The 16,895-nt window shown below is 33.0% G+C and overlaps 1 protein-coding gene across 13 annotated transcripts in view; it reads right to left on the reverse strand.

Annotated features, from left to right (window-relative positions):
• Positions 1–16,895, reverse strand: part of N4BP2 (NEDD4 binding protein 2) — an 86,118-nt gene that overhangs the window by 24,251 nt on the left and 44,972 nt on the right. For 10 of the 13 annotated variants that reach the window (XM_034671921.1, XM_034671914.1, XM_034671919.1 and 7 more), the window contains 6 exons: positions 12,605–12,760; positions 8,341–10,724; positions 7,642–7,727; positions 7,082–7,127; positions 5,623–5,819; positions 2,591–2,709 (listed from right to left, as the gene is read on the reverse strand). In XM_034671921.1, coding sequence (XP_034527812.1) covers positions 2,591–2,709; positions 5,623–5,819; positions 7,082–7,127; positions 7,642–7,727; positions 8,341–10,724; positions 12,605–12,760 — 2,988 coding nt within the window. Of the gene's footprint in view, positions 1–2,590; positions 2,710–3,288; positions 3,426–5,622; positions 5,820–7,081; positions 7,128–7,641; positions 7,728–8,340; positions 10,725–12,604; positions 12,761–16,895 lie in introns of those variants that run through there. The other 3 variants (XM_034671924.1, XM_034671926.1, XM_034671925.1) reach the window with 2 other exon arrangements.

Raw genomic sequence — 16,895 nt, forward strand, 5'->3', positions numbered from 1 at the left:
GGAAATTGTTTATTGGAATAATACCCTTAAGAACTTGATTTAAGTGACATGTTTAGAACTCTACATACTTAGAGAATATTCTTTTTCAAAAGTACTTTCATGTAATATCTGTAAAAACTGATCATGTATAAACCACAAAGAAAATCTTCAATTCTAAAAAGAACTCTTCAGGCCACATTCTTGTACCTCAATACAACAAAACAAAATAAACAATAATCCTCACTCCACCTACCACCAAAGCCATCAAACCATTTAGAAAATTAAACACTCTTAAAAAAAATATTAAAAACTTTTGGGTAAATGAGAAAATCAACCTGAATTAGAGATTATTTTTAAAATAATGAAAATGAGGGACGCCTTGGTGGTTCGGTCAGTTTAATGACTGCGTTCGGCTCAGGTCAAGATCCCACGGTCCTGGGATCAAGTCCTGCATCAGGCTCCTTGCTCAGCAAAGAGCCTGCTTCTCCTTCTGCCTGCCATACCCCAGCTTGTGCTCACTCTCTCTCTGACAAATAAAATCTTAAAAAAAAAAAAGGAAAAAAGAAAAAATAATGAAATAAAATGAAAATACTACATATCAAAATCAAAATATTATATACACTATACAAAGAAAAATTCGTGCCCTTAAATGTATTTACTAAAGACTAAAAGGAAATAAACTAACCAAAGAGCTAAAAATACATCAACAAATTTTAAGAGAAAGGAACTATCAAAAACAGAAAAGAATCACCAAAATTAAAAACAAAAGTAAATGACCAGAGAACACAGATCAGTAAACCAAGAGCTTATTCTTTAAAGAGGGCCAATCTGATAAAGAGCAAAAATAGAACCCAGAGAAAAAAACATGAGGAAAGGAAAAAGGGATACAACCAAATACAAAATAATGTTTTTAATTATCAAAGAATATTATATATAACTTAACAATAATAAACTTGAAAATTAAGGTAAAACTGATTTTCTAGCAGCAAACTACCAGAAAAGATTCATGAAAAAAGCAATCTGAATAAAGCAATAACCTTAAAAGGATAGTGAAAGATTCTAAAGACCTTCTCTCTGAAAAAGCAGAACTCCAGAACTTTCAAGGTACTAATTTACTTAAACTTTCCAGAGTATAGAGAAAAATGGCAGTCTTTCCAAATTATTTTATTAAGCCTAATGCCAAATAAAACCCTGAAACCAAAATCTGACAAAGGTAGCACAAGAACAGAAAATCACAGACCAAACTCATTTAATTACTGTTGCAAAAATCTTGAAATCAATTCCTACACTGCATTTAAAGAAAAAAAAAAAAATGCGGGGTGCCTAGCTGGCTCAGTGAGTAGAGCATGTGATTCTTGATCTTGGTGTCGTGAGTTCGAGGCCCACATTGGGTGTAAAGATTACTTAAAATAAATAAATAAATAAACCTTTTTTAAAAAGGAAAAAATGAAAAACAAAAATCTGAAGATAAAGTAGGTTTTATTCTAGAAACCTACTATTGTGATTAAAATACACTAATAAACTAAAGAAAAAAATCTGTATTAGATTCTCAAACGATTATAAAAAGGCATCTATTTAAAACACCTCTTGGGGCACCTGGGTGGCTTAGTTGGTTAAGCATCTGCCTTCAGCTCAGGTCATGATCTTCAGGGTCCTGAGATCAAGTCCTGCACTGGGCTCCCCGCTGAGCAGGGAGTCTGCTTCTCCTTCCACCCCTCCCCCTGCTTGTGCTCTCTCTCTCAAAAATTGATTAATTTTAAAAAAAGAAAACTAAAATTTAAACAACAATGAACTATTTTACCCATTGGAAGAGCAAAAATTTTAAAGATTCTTAATATCCAGGGAGGGTTACACTATCAGTACATATAACTAATACAGAAAGTCTCTATAAAAAAAAAATTTGCCATTAGCTGTAAAAATTTTCAATGCGCACACTCTGAACCAGCAACTTCATTTAGGAACTAGGTACAATAGCATTCATACATGTGTGCAAAAATGTATGTTCAAGGAGGCTTAGTGCGCAACATGGTTTCCAATTTTTCTCACAGTCAAAAAGCCCATAAAGAGGAGCGTGTTCAAATTATAGTACTTCTGGGGGGGAAAACATCTATCTATGGGAATGACAACAGGGAAGGTTTTTTATGTGCTTTTGTTTTTGTAAAAAAGGAAAAGTTGAAAAGACTGAAAGAATACATTTTACATCTGGATTTTTATAATAAAGATGGCCATTAGAATCGAAAATAAATAAATACATAAATCCTTAAAGAACACTTTAAGATTACTATGGAATACTCTATGGACTTAAAAAAAAGTGAATTACTAAGTATGGATTAGAAAGATAAATACGAACAAAACTACGAAACAGTACATGAAACAACCTATTTTTGGTGAAATATATATTTATATATAGACACAAAAGCAAACAGATACATGTAAGCACATACATGTCAGTGGACCATGAACCAATTGCCAAGACCTGCTCACTTTCTATATTATGTACATTTTACTTAAACAGTTTATATTATGCCTGTATGATTTGTTATCAGAAAAGTTAAAATGATATGCTTTCAATGAAATCATAATAGAACCTACAGATAATCCTATCACTCACTTGTGGTCCTTGAAAATGTCCACCAGAAAATTTTGGTTAAGGGCTGGAAATATCTTAAAGAGCTGCTTCTCCTTTAGTTTAGTGGCACAATCTTTTTCAAACATAAGTGCCTCCCTTTTCTAAAACAAACAAACAAAAGAGACAAAAATCATCCTTCAGACGGAATTTATAAAACTAATTATGCTGATCCAAAAGCATGGTTATTTTGTTGCAAAAAGATTAGTCATTTAAAAGCAATCACAGACTTTCTTCACTGATTAAAGACTGAAATTAGTAATATAAGTATTCTTGCACTATTTATTCATATCCCATTTTTTGCAAAGTATTTGAAGTTGTTCATTTATATACATATACAATCACACATATACATATTTGTGCAAGTGTATATAAATATATACTCTCACATATACACACCCAGCACAGTCATATTATATAAAAAAAGTGAAGATATATATAGAGATATATAGATATATATATGTATGTATAAAAACAGGATATAAATAAATGAAGAAGTCAGAGTAGAGAAAATAAAAGTAAGAATATAGGATAAAGCTAGCAAGTAAAATTAGTACATAAATGCATGCCATAAAATCCTGTACAATTGCTAAAGGTAGGCCACAAATTCAGTTCTGAGCTTCTTAGTGGCCAAAGCAAAGGGGGAGACAAAGATTCTCAGTGTCCATAAAATAAAAACAAACCAGTTGCTCAGGAGAAGTACAGCTTTTTCTGGTACTGAGACCTGAGAGAAATTTCTCCCATGGGTCCTCATAAAAGGGACACTGTGTGATGCTGTGAACAACGTCCTCAAAAACATATTCTCCTCAATGGGCAGAAACTACAATGTACAAATAAGTTGCAAATTCAGGTTGACAGAAAATCTTAAAATTCACAATTTAAAAAATTTTCACAAACATATTTACTCCAAAATAACTGTATGAGAACTGTCACTGATTATTATTTTTTCACAAGTCATAATTGGATCTATTTAAATTGCCAAACTAGCCAACCTTCCTAAAATGTGCTTTTTAAATTCTAACCTAGGATTATGATAAACATTCTTAAAGTTGATTTCTAAGACAATTTGTTGACACTGTGATGTAAGTACATGATATTTTTGTTTGCTACGAAGCTGCTAACGTTTGAAAAATAACTTTCTATAAAATTTCAAAGGTGACTCAAAAAATATAAAAATTACAATAATCTAGGACAACCCTAGAACAGTTATTGTTTTTGAAGCCTCACATATTTAGGTCATTTATAACACCAAACAACAATAAAAGAGGATCCACAATAGGTGACAATCTGACCAGTAAAAGGGACTGGTAAAGCTGAACACATCACACATCACAAGAGTAATGGAAACAAGCCATCTCAAGAATTTAAAATATTTCATGTTTTATTTAAGATACACATTATAATATGAACATACTAAAAAATTCAGTGATCAGATTTACTAGCACTCTACCAGGTCATAGAGTTTCTAAACTACAAATTCTAAGGTCTCATGACTGAAAACTCATGACCTTAATCGTAATTATTCTACTCACATATTATGCCTAATGTTTATTTTATATTCCTTGCTTCAAAAAATACAAAGTGTATTTCTCCTTTGGAGACAAAGAGTGAAAAGAAAGCATCAAGAAATTCTCTTACTGAGGTTCTACCTAAGGAGAAGTATCCTTGGGACAAATTAAGCTTCTATTACCCAACCCGTAGAAAGATAAGCAAAAATCACTGATAGGAAAAAAAAAAAAAACAACAACAACACATTAAGTTGGGAAGTCAAAGATACTCGTCTGTCCACTATTATACTGAGAGACTAAAAGGCAGATTAGAACCACAAAGATAAGTTTCAGTAGTAAAAAATGGCATTTCAACAAAAGGTTTCAAACCATTTGGGCAAAAACTCTAAGATTTCCTTATTTTTTTAAGAAAATGCATTTCTCCAATAATTACACATATATTTCAAACAACACTTACATTATAAGACCCTACCAAAGAGATTGTTCCCTAGGTTATGTAAACACGCAAAAACGGTAGCATATTTCCCGTTATTTAACAAGACAACTGGGGAAAATAAATATGAAGATGGAGGAATCCCATCATTCTTCCTATGCCCCAATTCTAAGTATTTCAGCCAAATGTAAAAGTGCTCCTTTGAGTAGTCAAATGAGTATGAGAGAAAGTGAAATATTTTAAGATCACCATCTAAGAATTATTTCTTTTCTTTGAGAATTGTACTAAATAACCTCTAAGGTCTTTCCCTTTTGATTTCAGAAATTCTCTAATACTAATTTTCAGAATTCCAAGAAAGGCTAAGAAGAAATACAAAAGAAACCAAATTCAATTTATGGCTTCATAAAATTTGACATGGTGAATAAGGAACAAAAATAAAATTCAAAATAAAGTTTCTATTTGAACCTGTTTGATTAAAAAGTTAGAAAAAGAAGAGTACTTAAAGTTTCTAAATTTTTCTCTAAAAAACTGTTTTGTGGCGCCTGGGTGGCTCAACTGGTTAAGCATTCAACTCTTGGTCTCAGCTCAGGTCTTGATCTCAGGGCCATGAGTTCAAGACCCGCACTGGGTTCCATGCTGTGCATGGAGCCTACTTTAAAAAAAAATTGTTTTGAGGTTGGATAGTTCTTTAATAGCAAGAGAGACATTTCTTTTTACTAATTTATGAATAAAATTATCTTTAAATGAAAGATTTCTTTCATGTTTTTCAAGAATTAAAAAATTATAGAAATAAATGCTAAAAGTCAAAAAAATATGCAGCTCAATCACCTGCAAAATTAAATCTAAAATAATGATTTAACACCGACTGGCTTACTGCTATAGAATATCAACTAATCTCCCAGAAGCAAAAAATCCCAGCTTCAAACTTCAGGACAGTTTCAATGTTAACGTTAACTTCAATCAGGTTAAATACAGATTCCAGACTAGGAAATATAGAATCAAATGAAAGTCACAAAGTAAACATACAATCAACCTAGAGTCAGAGATAAAGGCTTAAGAGTTATACTAACTCATACCAAATCGTGTTTTTCCTGTAAGGCAATTTCTTCTGACATTATTTCTCTGAGTGATACTTTTTTAGTTTGAGTGTTCCAATGATCCAAAAAGGGTAGCATTTCAGGTGCTGCTAAAGTCTTCAGTAATTTTTTGCCTGTTCTCTGAGATGATTTTTGTTCAGAGTTATCAAGACCAACATGCCCAACCACGGAAGGATCTACAAAAGCAGTATAAATAGTATCAGGCCCTCATCAATAAACACACAAATTAACCATTACTCATTCCGTTACAACTACCTCAGAAAGACCAAAGAAACAAGATTTTTTATTTCTACCTTATAAATATAACTCTGAAGTTTCAAAATATGCCTTCGTATAATTGCAAGCAAGAAATATATATAAATTTAGGAATATTTCAAATGAGCAACGATTTGGGTATTATTGTAAATCAACTCAATGGTTCCCACTCTTTTTTACATCGCACTGACACAGAAACACCGACACACATACACTGGTAAACAAAGGGAGTTGCAGCCAGGTGGAAGCGACCCGCTAAGAGCAGCTCCGGTCAGCTCTGCTCAGCTACTCCGAGGACTGAAAGGATCAATATTTTGGCAAACCCATAAACCCTCTAGAGGCACACAACAAATACTGAACAAATGATATTCAACATAAGGAAGAACCTGAATATTCTAAGAAGTTCACAGTAACAAGATTTAATGTATAATACTTCAGCATCTCTAAGGGATATCAGCACATTCTGATATACTCCTCTGCTTTCCCAGAGAGTGAAGACAGCAGATACTGCCACCCACATAACTAACTCTGATACCCTGTCAGTACCTCTAGCTCTCAGATAGCTTTAGTTCTTGAAGCTACAACTAAAGCATACCCAAAGAAACTTCCACCTGGAGTCCTGGTATGGAGTGGACAAAAGAGGCATCTGAAGGAAACATGCACTACAGGAGGTCCCTGTTAACAGCTCTGCTACCCTGCACTAATCGTTGAGGACAACGCTACCTAAAAAGTCTTCTAGAATCAAATATTTCAATTTGGCAGATGTTTCAAAAGCAGGCTGACTTTTGTGCTCTAAAAAAATTAACATCAATAAAAATTTCAAATAACCAAGTAATAAGTGAATGATGCTCTCTATCAGACACGTGAGCATTTTATTGCTCTCAAACCAGAACAATTTTCTTTCCTTCAGAGCAATATCTTAAACAGGAAACACCATGACTCTATGTATTAGAGCACACCTAAGGTGTTCCACTGTACTCATGAAAGTTAATCACAGGCACTTAGTTTTCTTTTATGTCAATATTAAATGTTAAATATTTTAAAAGAATTTTTATTTGCAAATCAAAATTCTTGGGTAACAAATTTTGTAGAAGTACACTTAATAATGAGTTAAAATTCATACACATACACCAAGTTTTAACACCATTACAAGAACATCAGAAGTAAAAAATATGTACTTTACCTCGTATAAACTTGCCACAGGATACCTCTTCTTGTCTTTGTCGCTCCTAAACACAAATGCAGGACAGGGGATTTGCAAAGGAGGGTGCATTAGAAAATAAGATTATAATATTTTTTTCTAGAAATCACTTCTCCTTGTAAAACTATCAATCATTCTTGCTAAATCCAAGTAAAACAATAAAATTAGATAAGATTATGAAGTATGACTATATAAATATATTTTTCCACTTATAGAGCTCTTAAGCTGTTTTTTTTTAGACAGTTTTTGAAATTTAATCAATCAGCACTGCAAGTCTTTAGAGAGTAAAAAACTATTTATGATTTTTCTCTTTAAAAAAAAGTCAACAATTATACTGAGCTCCATTGTTAGTTATATAATTTGGCCAGTCTGGAAATAATCTAAAATACTGGAAAGAGAACAAATATCACTAATCTGTTTCCTGGAAAAATTTCACTCTCTCTCTCAAAGTCAAAATTCAATAGAATTCTTTCATACAACAGATTTTATTAAGAGCAAAGGTGAACACAAAAGGAGCTCTTCATAAAAAAAAGCCTACCAACCATTATAGATTCTTTCCATTTCTCATGAATCACTTTAGCCAGATTCAGATCTATATGAACCACACAATCCTCAACAGTCAGAGACCCTTGTGAGGGGGAAAAAAGAAAAGAAAATATAATCATTACTCATACATTTTCAGAAAATATACTTAACCACCTTACATATCATAAAACTAATTTGTATTATTAGTTACTAATCTATATTTCTAGTTCTAAATCTCTCGGAATATTTTTGTTTATGTACTATGTCACTGTTTTCACACTTCTTGGGAGGTGCAATTATACAATGCTTCATATATTTAAGTTATTCATGTCCATGAGTTTAAATGTATATATTCATTTCCATTAGTCAAGACTTTTCAAGAAGTGTGTCCTAAGAAATTAATCTTGCCTTAAGTATACGTGGAGTAGCACCACAGATTCAAAAACGTTCACCTGTGCAAATAAGTAAGAGGTAAATACCACAGAAAACTTTCAATATATGCATGGGATGAACACAAACTCCATATAAAAACTATTTCTTTAAATTATATTTTTTAAAATCCTCTACAAACAAATGTGTCAAAATTAAGGTAGGCAACACAAATTACTTTTACATTTCAGTTAACATATAACATAATTCTAAAATTAAGACAGAACCCTGAATCTGTATTCTATTCACACAAAGACACACACACAGGTAATCTATTTTTTCTTTACCTGAATCAATACCAACAGGGCCAAATAATTCATTGAGCTGAAAAGCCAGCTCAGGCGGTAATGCCAATTCCAGACAGTCTATGGTCAGAGATTTGGCCATCACTGGCATGGGACTCGACATCTCAGTTTTATCTTCCTCACTAACTACAGCTGACAAAGTACTCTCAGCCATTAGAATTTTTTCCATTTCCTGTTCATCTTCATTCATAAAATCTTCAGTGTTTGGAAATTTCACATAATCCTTTGGAAGATTTTCATTTTTCTTTATTTCAAGAGAGTCAGTAAAATCAACTTCTTCAGTTAATTCAAGATTTGAAGTGCTCAAGTTTAAAATATCAGACAAATTCAAAGAAGAATGTATATTGTCTCCGATCTCTGTGACTTCTAGGTTCTTCTCCATTTCATTCACATCTTTAGCAATAGTAGCTTTCAGAGTACCTGGGAAAGACTGCTTAATGTTATATAGACCTGGAAGTTGTGCCTGACTACTAGGAAGTACTTCATTAGTATTCTTTAGATCTAGAGTGGCATGAGGAAATAAACCTGTTATTAATCCAGGTTTTTCAGTAGTGATAGCTCTTATTTCTGCCTGCTCTGAGTTTCCTTCTTCTGAATCACAGGTGGACTGTATATTAGTGTTACTAACAGCAGTGCCATGGCTAAATTCTGACACAGAAGAATTAGAATGCTCCAAGGTTCCTCTTTGGCTAATAATTTCCTTCAAATTTAATCCCAGAGAAAATGGCCCAATTCGTGCTTCATCATATGATTTTTGGATATTCTCAAATTCAGTATCCTCACATAATTTAGTTTCAGAATCCAACAAAAGGCTTGTGGCCCAAATAATATCTTTGTTACACCTCTCATATAAGTCTTTTAGGGCTTCTAATGAAAAGGATCCAAAGAGTTTACAAAGAATGTTAAGATTTTCAGATTCATCAGCACTGGTAAGCTCGCTTTCTTCAACATAAGTGCTTTTGTCATACATTACCCTATATGGAATTGTTTCTTGGACATCTAATTTTGTGTTAATATTGAAAGCTTTTGGTTTAAATCCATCTAATCGTCCTGTTAATACTCTCACAGAATCTGAAACACTAATTTTATTCTTTTCTATTTTCCATAATAGAGCAAAATCCTGTGGTTCAGTCTGGGTATACATGCCTTCTTCTATTCCAGGGACTTTTTTAGATTTTCCTTCTGGAAATTCAGCTAAAGTTTGTGGTCCTACTACTCCAGGAATAGTTGGATCACTATTGGTAAAAGTAAGAGACAATGTGTGCTGTCTATGAATCTTTTTACTTGGACAAGTCTTATTCTCACAGGTCATTTCACTGGGTAGTGTTTCAGAATTTCCTAGAGTGGAACTACCCAGGGTTTTTAGTTCTTCAGGGTTTGTGCCCCAACAATGAGTCTCATGTGCTGTGTAGAAGGATATTTCATTCATACTACCTTTAGTTCCAAATTCTAGGTTAGGTTTCTTTAAACCATCCTTTGGCATTCTTGATCTGTGCTCTCTCTGAGCTAAGGAATCAGATGAAGGCCAGTCACCCACAATGCTGAAGGATTGTTTTTCAGTATTTTTATACATATCATATTGACAGCTATTGAAAGATTCTGAAGCATCATCATACTGTGACTTCTTGTCATCCTCTGTACTTTCATGCAGAGATTCTCGTTGCTGGTTATGATCTATACTCGCAGATAGAGTATTACCTAATCCTCTGCATGACTGAGGGCGATTATATTTTTTGTCACCTTGTACAGATGAAGCTTTTTCAGTTTTTCGGTTCCTTTTTGTCCTCTGACCAATAGTCTTATCAACTGGCCAGTCACCAACAAAATTTGATAGCTCATGTCTCGGGAACTTTTCCAAAGTTGACTTGCTTTTTGGTTTTCCAAAGGCTTTTTTCCTTACTGTGGCTCTTTCTTCCAATGCTTCACCAGGTGAAGATTTTTCATTATGAAATGGTATAGTATTTGAAAAATCATAGTCTTCTTGATTATTTTCACCATAGCAAATACTCGGTGACACTCTCTCTACAACACTATCTGCATCAGTTTTACCATACTCTCTCTCAGAAGCCAGTTCCACCTGTTCTCCTTTTTTACTTTTTTCTGTTGCTTGTACTTTGCTTTCAGAATCAGAAAAATACATGTCTGAAACTTCCTGAATGAAAGCACTCTGAATGGTAGGATTCATAACACTTATTTCATTTCTTCCTTTGTTTAAATCTGCATTAGAGAGATATGTAACATTCTCAGGTAATACAGTTTCTTTGGTCACTTCAAGGTTCTTCTCTTCAGTTAATTCTAGATGCTTCAAAGATGAGGATAAAACATTTTCTTCTTTTTCAGAGGTAATATCTTCATTGTCTCTTGGGCTGTAAGATTTTTTTTAAAGTATTATAAGGAAGTCTCTTAACATTGCCATTAACATTATGATTTAAATTAAAGAAGCATTCAACTGAAAGACAAGACACTTAACAGTTATTCTAAAACTTCTACAAATAAACTACATTAAAATTATAAAAGCTCCTCTTGATCTTTCCCTAGTAAATTATGAATACATCCCTTTACTGTAACCCCAACACCTAACACAATGCTTGGCATATAGGAAGCACTCAAACTTTTTTCGAATTAAATAGTAAACATGAGATTTTCAGTTAAGGTGTTCACAGCATTAAATATTAAAGTGACGATTCTAAATTTGTTCCCAGAAGAGAACACCACCTCCCTGGCTTCTTTCAGAACTATTTTAGCTTCATGTATGTGAAAAGAGGTCTGCCTCTATAACACCTGTCATATGCTACAGGATAATGCTTAAGCTTCATTTACAAAGTCACAAAGAGTCAACATGATTTGCACAACTAAGAGAAATGAGAGAAAGGAGGAAGAGCTGTCATTTGAAATGTCACCTGTTAAATTTTTTAAAACCATCCTCAATGTTAGTTTCAGACTTAGAGCCCTTTTGGCTAATCATTACACTTTCAACTTCAGTGTTTTTTCCTTAGTCATAATTTATCAACTCATCTTCCTTCCTTTCTTTCTTTTTAGAAGGGGAAGGAAGGGCGGAGGGAGAGGAAGAGAATCCTCAAGCAGACTCCCTGCTGAGCGCAGGCCTGAGGCTCCATCTCACAACCTGGGATCTGGACCTGAGTGGAAATGAAGAGTCAGAAGCTTAACCAACTAGTTGAGCCACCCAGGTGCCCCTCTCTCCATTCCTCCATTCCTTCCTTCCTTCCTTCCTTCCCTCCTTCCTTCCTCCCTCCCTCCCTCTTTCCTTCCTCCCTTCCTCCCTCCCTCCCTCTTTCTTTCTTTCTCTTTCTTTCTTTCTTTATTCCAGGAGCTCTCAAAGTCCCCACTCTCCCATGAAGCCTTCCTAAATGAAATCAAATCTAACACTGAGTTTTCTATATGCCAGATGCTATTTTAAGTCTTTTAAAAGTATTAATTCATAATCCTTATGAGATTTTTTTGAGCAAAGTGTTATTATTGCCATTTTAGAAATGAATAGCCGAAGTATAGAGAGATTCTATAATTTGTCAAAGATTACAAAGCCTTGGGATTTGAAGCTAGGAAACACAGCTCAGGGGCCCATGCTCTAAACCACTTTGCAACACAGCTCCTCAATAAGAGAGCACTTATGAATTTCCTCTTCCCAACTCCTTTTTAACAGAGCCTCACCATTCCTTATCACCAAAAAGTGTGGGCAACTTAGAGCTCTATTTATATTTAAGGTTATTCTTTGACTCACCTATCTATTCAATTGCTTATATGTCCTAAATGTTTAATAGAATCAGTACTATGCTGGACTACAAACTTTTAAAAGGCTGTGACTTGTATTACTTAGTCAAAGTATCCATTAATAATTAATTTTTATAATACTAACTAGAAAGGGTATTTTTACAAAAAACCTAAGGAAATTAAGAAGCGATGTGACTATATACAAAATAATGACAGGCAATAACAGATAAACACTGGAATAGCGGGCAGTAAATAAAGAAGGCAGGAGTATTCAGTATAAAGGTAAAGCCACAAAACCCTGAGGACAATGAAAACTCTCCCATCTCATTGCATATGTAACCACACTTCTCTTGCTAACCAAATACATCTTGCTTCAGGTAAGACTATATCCAAATCCTACAAATAATAAACGTCTACTTTTATTTTTAAAGTTATTTGGCAGTGATTTCACAAGCTCCAACCTTCTTTTTTAATTACATTTCAAACTGAATTTGTGTATACAGGGACTTTAACCTACCTAGTACTTCTGTCCTCACAAGAATAGGCACACAACTCAATACGTTCAGTTTTCTCTGGAACTGAAGAACTCATGATTATTGGCACTGAAACAAAACGCTGATAATGTTCCAACATTCTTGTTATTTTTTCTTTGCTTACCCCATGAATATTACGCCTAAAAATCCAGGGGAGAAAAGGGTAGAAGGAACATTGGTAATTGTTTTAAAAACTGGAACATAAAATGTCAAGAAAAACAATATTATTTCTAATATGTAAAAATATCTAAGCTGGTTTATTATAACACACTAGATAGTGTTAGGTTCTAATTTCATCTTATTCAGGATGTCTTAAATTACCATTTTTTTAATCATTCCATACAATCTTTTCTAAACATCATTTATCAACTTGGAAAAAAACAGCAGATCCTAATAACTGTAAAAGAAGTTATTCTCAAGCTCTGAAAAAAAAAATTTCATAAGAATATGACCATAACTTCAAGACTAATTATTAACTAGTAAGTACAAAAAAATCCCACTACAATCTTCTCCTTATGCCATTATGGCCGATTAGATGTCCAAAGGGCCTTCCTATTACAATAAAACTGTATCCTAAGTCAATTAAAGCAAACATATATTTTAATACATTTTAAGTTCAAGCAAAGAAAAAAAATTCCTGCTATATGAAGTCTCCGGATGTCCAAATATGAAATTTGTCATATTTGTGCTTTCACTCATGGGAGCTTATTCGCGTGTTTTTATGAACTCATATTTAGTTAAACCTAATATATGAGAATCCTTAGGCCTTAAACTGGCGTGCTTTCCTTCATACAACATCTGGATTTGCATCTGCCAGGAGGCCAGATGATATGCTTTAGTCCCTCAAGGATTTTGTCTTAATGAAAACAACTCAGTTGCAATATTCCTATCTTGGGTTGGATCCAAGGCTTAGTGTCTGGATCCCAGAGCTAATATTAGTATTTGCCACTTGGGCAAATCTGACTTTCATATTTACCTACCTCAATCTTGTCTGGTTTCAGATCACAGAGAAGCAAAGAGATAGAAAATATGAAAGAGAAGTTAAGAGACATAGACACAGAGGACAGAGCAAAAAGATAGTATACATCTAATCCAAGTCCCAGAAAGAAAGTATATGGGACAGAAGCAATTTAAGAAAAATGGCTGAGGATTTTCCAGAACTGATCAAAGACATCACTGATATCCCCTGATCTCAGAAGCCCAATAAATCCCAAACAAGATACATATTAAGAAATCTACTAGAAACATGGTACTGAAATTTCATTCACCAAAGATAAAGAGATGATATTAAAAGAAACCAGAAATTAAAGGGAAAAAAAAAAAACTAGTTATCTACAAAGAAACCAAGTATTAGAGTTACAGCTGACTTAACAACAATGGAAGTCAAAAGAGAATTAAATGTTATCTTCAATAACAGAAACTGTCAATCTAGAATATATACACCGAATGAAAGTATCTTACAAGAATGAAGGCAATAAAAGAATTTTCAGATAAAAAAAAAAAGGAGTTTGACATGAAGCAGAACTACACTGTAAAGAAAATCCTAAAAGATGAATGTCAGACAGAAGGAAATTCCCAGGTGAAATATCTATGATGAAAGAAAAATTAAGCACAACAATAACTATATGAGTGAAAACACACACTGTCTGTACATTCTGGACAATCACAGCATGTAAGTCAGAAGGGAGGTAAATAGTTAAAATGTTTGAAAAAAGTCCTTTATATTTGTGAGAAAAAGACTAAGAAAATGGTTTGACATTAAATTTAAGGTTTACATGATCAAAGTTTTAATGTAACCACTAAAAGGATAAAACTAGTGTATATCATTTCCAAATTAAAAGAGAAGGAAAAAAATAAATAAGAAAATCTGCATTCAGTGAAAAAAAATCCAAAATAAGGCATGATAAAAAGGGGGAAAAAATCAAATATATAATTTTCTGTAATAGGAGAAAAACAATCACAGGAAAGGTAAAATAAAGAGAAAGTGTACAGAGTGAGACAGTAAGAAACAAGACTAATTATATGAATAACCAAAATAACCATAAAAGAATTAAGCTTAAGAATGAAAAGCCAAAGATGGACAGAGAGGATTTTTCAAACCCCAGTCATACTGGTTATAAGAGATACACTTAAATGTAAAGACACAGAAATGTCAAAAGTAAAAGTATGGAAAAAGAAATAACACTCAAATCCTAAAAGGAAGCTGGTGTAGTTCTATTAATATTAGACAGATTAGACTTAATAACAAAAATTAATATTAAGGATAAAAGAAAATCACTCAACAAGGATAAAAGGTTCAATTAGACAGATACAAAAACTTTAAGCGTATAAGCACATCAAAAAATATCCTCAGAATACATAAAGTGAAAATAGCCAGATTTATAAGAAGAAAGGTAGACATACTCAACATAATAAAGGGAGATTTCAACACATCCCTCTCACATAGGTTTCCTCATTCCTCTCTTAAACATTAATCCGTCAAACTAATTTTTCTAAAAAGTAAAGCTACAGAAGATGTGAGCAACAGAATAAGCATGATTTAATAATATATTAATATACTATAACCAGTATACATTTTTATCAAGCAAACAGGAAACATTTATAAAAATAGACAATGAACTAGGCCATAAAATGCACCTTTTAAAATACCAGAGTATTAGTGTCACACAAATGGCACAATCTTACCTAGTACAGTTAAGTTGAAAATGAATTTCTTAAAAAAGAAATTTAAAAACCATCTGTTCACAAACTTAAATACATAGTTTTAAATAACCCAAGGGTTCAAAGTAAAATTAATCATAATGCAAACTACAGAATAAATGATAAAAAGAAAGTATTATATATTAATATCATATATTAAAATTCTAGGACCATCAAATTTCCTAGGAAAATTTATAGCATCAAATGCACATATAAGAAAATAACCTAAACCTTCAGGTGAAACCTTATAAAAACAACAAAATAAACAAAGCAAAATAGATTTTTTTAAAAAGCAAAGAAAGTAGAATAAAAGAGAAGCAGAAATGAAGTGAACATAAAACAAACTTATAATAGAAAGATCAAACAAGCAAAGAGATGTTTATTTGAAAAGGCTAATAGAAAAGCTGATCTCTGGTGAGAATAATCAAGAAAAAAAGAAGATACATATAACATATTCAGATTGAAAAGAGGAACTTAAGTATGTATGCAACAGAGATGTAAATGGTAAGAGAATACTATAATTGTTTTAATAAAGTCTTAATGAATTTGGAAACTTTGGTGTAATGGACATATTCCAACGGAAACTTCTCACAAAGAAAGCACCAGGTCCAGAAAATTTCATAAGTAAATTCTATCAAACATCCAAATTTACATAACTCAGAAAAGAGAAAAAGAAATACTTTCCAATTAATTTTATCAACCTAAAACCACAATATCAAAGCCAGGCAAGAAAGGGCAAGGAAGAAAAAATTATTGCTCAACCTCACTCATTTATACAGATGCAAAAATCCTAAGCAAAATATTAGAAAACCAAATCTAGTAATGTACCAAAAACATATAAGAAGGAATGAAGTACTGATACATGCCACAACATGGATGAATCTTGAAACATTATGCTAAGTGAAAGGTGCCAGGCACAAAAGGGCACAAAACTGTATGATACCATTTATATGCAATGTCTAGAATAGGCAAATTCATAGGGACAGAGAAGCAAATTAGCAGTTGTCAAAGGAAAGGGAGAATTGGGAGTGACCAATAGCAGGTACAGGGGTTCTTTTGAGGTGATGGAAATGTGCGCTAATTAGATAGTGGTGATGGTTGCACAACATTATGAATATACTAAAATCAGGTTGTCCTTTAGTTAGTATTGAAATTAGTTAAAATGACCAAGAAGAAAATACCCTGACCAAAATCAAGTTAGGATTATCTCTAAGGGAATATAGAGCACAAAGCAAAACACATTGTGTGTCCATGTCCTAAGTAACATTTTTATTTAAGTCAAACAATCAAGTAAACCAGAAAACCTTTGGGAGAAGGGCAAGGAGGGGGGAGAATAGTGCAATAACTGGATAGCTAGCCATCTGCTATCTTCTCTACCGGTACTTCCCTCACTTCCTTTCAGTATTCTAAGTCACCAGACAGCTACTATGATTTGTTCCTCCCGGTAGCACATGGTTCAAGTATGCCAAACCCCAGGATCTGTTCTCATTTCAGATACTGACATTATACTACTAAGTAATAAAGTACTGACTATGTAATACAACTGGAATGTTTCTGTTAATTAACTCAATATTA

This window comes from Ailuropoda melanoleuca, chromosome 11, assembly GCF_002007445.2.
Source record: "Ailuropoda melanoleuca isolate Jingjing chromosome 11, ASM200744v2, whole genome shotgun sequence".
NCBI lineage: Eukaryota > Metazoa > Chordata > Mammalia > Carnivora > Ursidae > Ailuropoda > Ailuropoda melanoleuca.